At 47.4% G+C, this 6,522-nt stretch overlaps 1 protein-coding gene across 1 annotated transcript in view; it reads left to right on the forward strand.

Annotated features, from left to right (window-relative positions):
• Window positions 1–6,522, forward strand: part of LOC122542007 (receptor-type tyrosine-protein phosphatase H-like) — a 100,067-nt gene that overhangs the window by 91,093 nt on the left and 2,452 nt on the right. The window contains exons 16-17 of the mRNA XM_043679300.1: window positions 1,667–1,743; window positions 3,733–3,867. Coding sequence (XP_043535235.1) covers window positions 1,667–1,743; window positions 3,733–3,867 — 212 coding nt within the window. The remainder of the gene's footprint in view (window positions 1–1,666; window positions 1,744–3,732; window positions 3,868–6,522) is intronic.

Below are 6,522 nucleotides of genomic sequence, written 5' to 3' on the forward strand. Positions count from 1 at the left end.
GGATCCCACCGCACACCTGAGCGTCCTCCAACTGGTGCACTACGTCGGGTCCGAGCACCGCCGTTTTAAGGCGTCGGATGGCGGTGGCCACGTACTGGACGTCTACCGCTGCCCTGCCTCCCCTGTTTATATTGGTCAGCCAGGACTTTCCTGATTGGCCCACATTAACAACCCCAATCAAGGATCTCATAGTCAATTATGTCAACCTGGTTCCAATCAGTATATCCCTTTTGCACTCTGAAGTTTCCTCGACACTACACAAGGGGGGACAACAAGCGTTCAGATGGTTCTGAGGTATGTTTTGCAAGGTATCTCTATTGAATCTCCTTCAGGTGCTCCATGTATTTGTTCAGCACTGTCTCACCTACCCGAATTTTGTAAGTCACAGGATCTGACCTCATATCAACCTCGTCTTTTACCCATACAGGGCCATTCCTAAGTCCCGGCACCAAACTTCATGCCCCGAATTAAATTGTCTCTCTCGCTTAGTGGGGGCATGTGACCAGCATTGCCATTCCTGCTGCCCTTTGGATCATGATATTCCTGAACCAATTCCAACAACTTTTGAAAGGTTTTAGTGGCTGATGCCTCTGGGAACATCAAGCCCCTTATAACCGAAAATGCTGCAGATCCACATGCAGTCAGAAGGATTACTCATTGCTTTTCATCTGCCCCAATGCCACTTGCCCAGAAAGAAAATGCATTCTTTCCACATACTGGGCCCAACCTTTGCCAGCAAAGTCAAATGAGTTAATCTTCCCAAATAAAGGCATGATGCCGGAAACGCTTACCGCAACTCCAAGGTAACAGTTGTAAACGAATGTCCTTCGGGCACATACGGTTTTCTCCCATTGCCACTGAAATAATGACACAGAGGCCAGTACCCCGTCACCCTTGATTTACTTGGGCACAGGACAGTCAGTCCTCTGCTGAGGAGATTCTAAACCCTCTGTTAATATTGGTCAGCCAGGGCTTTCCTGATTGGTCCAGGTTAACAACCCTAAACAATGTCAACAAGTCAACAAGGTCAATCTAGTTCCAATCACCACAACTGCCCTGAAACTGTGTGGCTTGCTGGGTCCATTTCAGAAGGTCAATCACATCACTGTGGGTCTGAAGTAACATCTAGGCCAGACCAAGTAAGGATGGCAGATTTCCTTTCCTTCAAGATATTAGTGAATCAGATGGGTTTTTATGACAATCGAAGAAGGTTCCATCAAAATACTGAATCCAGCTTCACATTCCAGATGTATTCATTGAATTTAAATTCCATCATGGTGGGATTTGAACCCATGACTTCAGAGTCTGGGTCTACTAGGAGAAAGCAAGGACTGCAGATGCTGGAGATCAGAGTCGAAAGTGTGGTGCTGGAAAAGCGCAGCAGGTCAGGCAGCATCTGTGGAGCAGGAGAGTCGATATTCCAAGCATGAGCTCTTCATCAGGAATATTCCTGATGATTCTCCTGCTCCTCAGATGCTACCTGACCAGCTGTGCTTTTCCAGCACCACACGTTTCGACTCAACTGGATTACTGGCCCAGTGGTATTGCCCCGATGTCACCCTCTGTTCTCTTATAGACAGTCTTACTTTCTCGGAGGGGAGTTTCTGCTTCTCATCACGATACTCATTTGGTTCATTAACAATAGTTTCTCCCTCAACACTTTCAGATGATGCATCCCGGGTTAAACTCACTGCTCAGCCAGAGAGTGACATTTTGGACTACATCAATGCCAATTACATGCCGGTAAGTCTTACATGAAACTGGTTGAGAAGAGATTTACCGGGATGATGCTGGGTATGGAAAATTTGAGTTAGAAAGAAAAGCTGGGACATTTTGCACTGGAGCATAGGAGGTCGAGAGGCGACATTATAGAAGTTTATAAAATAATGAGGGGTATAAGTAGAGTTAGTGATAGGTGCCTTTTCTCTAGTATGGTAGATTTCAAGACTGGGGGCACACTTTTAAGATGAGAGGAGAAAGATTTTAAAAAAGACATGAGGGGTCAAATCTTTTACACAGAGAGTGGTTCTTGTGTGGACTGAACTTTCAGAGGAAGTGGTGGATGTCGATGCAGTTATAATATTTGAAAGACATTTGGATAAGTACATGAATAGGAAAGGTTTGGAGGGACATCGGCCAAGTGCTGGGAGGTGGGACTAGTTTAGTTTGGGATTATGGTTGGCATGGACTGGTTGGATCGAAGGGTCAGTTTCCGTGCTGTATGACTCTTATGATGCTATGTGAAGGAATGAGAAAGGCTTTTATCACGGTCTGTATCTGTAATGCTGGCAAAGCTGATGCCTAACACTCACATCAGGAAGATGTGAGAGAATGTTGCTGAAGCTAATGGAGATCAGAAAGAGGGACACTATCAAATCTCTCACCACGCCTCACTTTGAGAGTTTATCTAAACAATTAGTCCCAATCATTGGGATGGGTGAACTAATTTCATCAGAATCCAACCACCACTCCTTGCCGTTTAATGGCTTCACTGTCTGCAGATCGCTCACCACCTACATCCTGGGGATCAACATCAGCCACCAACCTAACGTTACCGCTCACATCCATATGGTGGCCATGAATGCAGGTGAAAACGTGGGATTTTGGAGTTACCCCAACCTCCTCCAGGTTGTCCCAAAGATTTTGTCCGCTATCAATAGCACACAAGCCAACATTTCCGAAAAGATAATCCCAGTTCCGGTGAGACAGAAAGTGAATTTTAGGGATATTATTTATCTCCTCGTATGGATTCCTCGTTTTGCTCAGCTGCCCGACCTGGAATGCATTCTGCTAATGTTTCCACCCCTCAGGTGGTGCCTGATATTTGTTGGCCTTACATAGAACATAGAACGTAGAACATAGAACGTAGAACATAGGACATAGGACATAGAACATAGAACGTAGAACGTAGAACGCAGAACATAGAATAGAAAAGTACAGCACAGAACAGGCCCTTAGGCCCACGATGTTGTGCTGAGATTTAATCCTAATGTAAAATATAGTAACTTAACCTACCCACCCCTCAACTCACTGCTATCCATGTGCATGTCCAGCAGTTGCTTAAATGTCCCCAATGACTCTGCTTCCAGCACCACAGCTGGCAACGCATTCCATACATTCACAACTCTCTGTGTAAAGAACCTACCTCTGATGTCTCCTTTATACTTTCCTCCTAATATCTTCAAACTATGACTTCTCGTACCAGTCAATCCTGCCCTGGGGAAAAGTCTCTGGCTATTGACTCTACCTATTCCTCTCATTATTTTGTACACCTCGATCAGGTCACCTCTCTTCCTCCTTCTCTCCAGATAGAAAAATCCGAGCTTAGTCAACCTTGCTTCATTAGGCAAGCCCTCCAGTCCAGGCAGCATCCTGATAAACCTTCTTTGCACCCTCTCCAAACCCTCTGTATCTTTCCTATAGTAGGGCATCCAGAACTGCTCACAATATTCCAAGTGTGGTCTCACCAGGGACTTGTAGAGCTGCAGCAAAACCTCGCAGCCTCATTGTCTTACCTGAACTGTCGACTCTCCTGCTCCTCGGTTGCTGCCTGGCCTGCTGTGCTTTTCCAGCTCCACACTTTCCAATTCTGTTCAATGCCTTGTCTGGGATGGTTCATGTTGCTGTTGGAGGATTTATGATACCATCGCCTACAAACTGTTTTTATTGTTTCTGCCTGGTTGTTGTTCCAATGTTTTCTGCTCAGGCTTCTCTCCTCTTGGTTCTCCGCAGGGTTACAAGTCGAGCAACGAGTTCATCGCTGCCCAGGGGCCTTTGCCCAGCACGGTGCCGGATTTCTGGCGGATGGTTTGGGAGCAGAAGACGGACGTTATTGTGATGCTGACAAACTGCACGGAAGGAGGTCGGGTGAGTCACTGATTCCGGGCTCGGACCCAACCTGGTCTCAAAGCGAGAAGGTGGTGGGGGGGGGGGGGGGGCGGATGTGTGTACCGCGTTGGACAACCACTGTCACGGTTGATCACGGCTCGGTTTCACACACATGGTGGTCTCGCCCGGTCGTCAATGGGAGCCAAATGCAAGCGAGTGGCTGCTGGGGTGACCAGCTGTCAGGTTTGCCAGGGACTCTGAAGGAAGGCGCTCTCCATGCGCTGTGTTTGTACTACCATTCGAATTCAGAAGAGGAGGAGGCCAATCGGTCCCTCTTACCTGCTCCACCACTTGGTTGATCAGATCAGGTGGTGGCCTCAACTCCGCTTTCCTGCCGTACCCCTTTAGATTTGTTAGTCTTAATCGACTCACCTCCACCTTAAACATATTCAATAAGACAGCCTTCACCACTCCGTGTGAAAGAGAATCCCAGGACCCTCTGAGAGGCCAACATTTATTGCCCATCCCTAATTGCCCAGGGGGCAGTTAAGAATCAACCACATTGCTGTGGGTCTGGAGTCACATGTAGGCCAGACCAAGTAAGGATGGCAGATTCCTTCCCCGAAGGACATTTGTGACCAAGATGGGTTTTTCTCAACAATCGACAATAGTTGGTGGTTATCATTAGACTCTTAATTGCCCTAATTCTTCAAGGTGCAGTCTGAAGTGAAAAATCTAAACTGCACTGAGAGACTGGGTTTGTTTTTGTTGGAGCAGAGGAGGTTGAGGTGGGATCTGATAGAAGTGTACAATAGACTCTCATCTGCCACAGTGGGATTTGAACCCCGGTCCCCGGATCCTTATTTTAGCCTCTGGATTAAGAGTCTAGAGTGTGGTGCTGTAAAAGCACAGCAGGTCAGGCAGCATCCGAGGAGGTTGAGGTGGGATCTGATAGAAGTGTACAATAGACTCTCATCTGCCACAGTGGGATTTGAACCCCGGTCCCCGGATCCTTATCTTAGCCTCTGGATTAAGAGTCTAGAGTGTGGTGCTGTAAAAGCACAGCAGGTTAGGCAGCATCCGAGGAGCAGGAGAATCGACATTTCAGACAAAAGCCATTCATCAGGAATTCTTGATGAAGTGCTTTTGCCTGAAACATCGATTCTCCAGCTCCTCGGATGCTGCCTGACTTGCTGTGCTTTTCCAGCACCACACTCACGACTCTGATCTCCAGCATCTGCAGTCCTCACTTTCACCCATCTGGATTAACAGTTGAGTGATAGCACCACTAGCTCATTGCCTCCAGTATCATGAAGACAGAGCCTGGAGTGTGGGGCTGGGAAAGAACATGGAAGGAGGTGTTTTGCGATGTAGCCATTTTGGCGGTTTCATTTGGAATCTGGGTGCAGTCCTCCCAATGAAGTCATAATAAGGTCCCGGTGTTAGATCCTGATCCTGTGAGATCCGGCACCATGCTGCACACAAGGTGTCAGAATGAGTTGAGCTTATGGCACTCTTTCACAAGGACCCTTTCAGATCCCTTCAGTTCCTCCCACAGACAGCAATATCTAAGAGGATCCCATTAGATGTCACTCCAGATTTCAGAGCCAGAGCCTCACTTTCCCTCTTACTTGGATGACGAATTGAGATGCTGTACAAGCGCAGCACTCAACACGAGTATCAGAGACTTTCAGTGTGGAAGATCCCGAAGACAGCTCCTTGTCCTATTGCTCCATGAGGAGAAAGTGAGGACTGCTGATGCTGGAGATCAGAGTCAAAAAATGGACCGGTCCTACCTGTCCATTTTCCTTCCCATTTATCCACTCCACCCTCTGCTCTGACCTATCACCATACCCGCCCCCCTTCATCCACGTATCTCAATCCGAGCTAACTTCCCTCCAGCCCCATTCCCCACCACCACACCAATTAATCTCTCAGTCCCCTTACACAGCTCCCCTCCCGCGCCCCCCCCCCCAACATTCCTGATGAAGAGCTTATGCTTGAAATGTTGACTCACCTGCTCCTCAGGTGCTGCCTGACCGGCTGTGCTTTTCCAGCACCACCCATTTTGTCTATTGCTCCATGAGACGTGCGTGTCACACTGTTGTACCGATTACTAGGACATTTCTAAGGGTCATAACAAAAATGTCTGAAAAGAGAATTGGATTGCTGGAAGGTGACCTGATAGAGGTCTTTAAAAGGACAAAAGGTTTAGCTGGAGCAGATACAGAGAGAATGTTTCCTCAGGGAGGGAAAAGACAAAAGCTGGTCACTAATTTCAGACAGTCACCAAGAAACCTATTCAGGAATTGAAAAGAAACCTCTTTACCCAGAGGGCGTTGAGAATATCGACCTCGCGAGAAGGAAGCGTTCTATCCGGATGCATCATGGCCTGGTACGGCAACAGCTCTGCCCAGAAACTATAGGGAGTTGTGAGCACAGCCCAGTCCATCACATAAACCAGCCTTCTATCCATTGACTCCATCTACACTTCCCACTGCCTCGGAAAGGCAACCAACATCATCAAATACCCATCCCACCTCGGTTATAATCCCTTCCAACCTTCCAACAGAAGATACAGAAGCTTAAGCACCCATACCAACAGGTTCAAGAACAGCTTATTTCCCGCTGTTACTAGACTGCTGAATGGACCTCTCTAATTTTAAATTGAATGTTGATGTCACTCTTTGTGCA

This window comes from Chiloscyllium plagiosum, chromosome 39, assembly GCF_004010195.1.
Source record: "Chiloscyllium plagiosum isolate BGI_BamShark_2017 chromosome 39, ASM401019v2, whole genome shotgun sequence".
NCBI classification, from domain to species: domain Eukaryota; kingdom Metazoa; phylum Chordata; class Chondrichthyes; order Orectolobiformes; family Hemiscylliidae; genus Chiloscyllium; species Chiloscyllium plagiosum.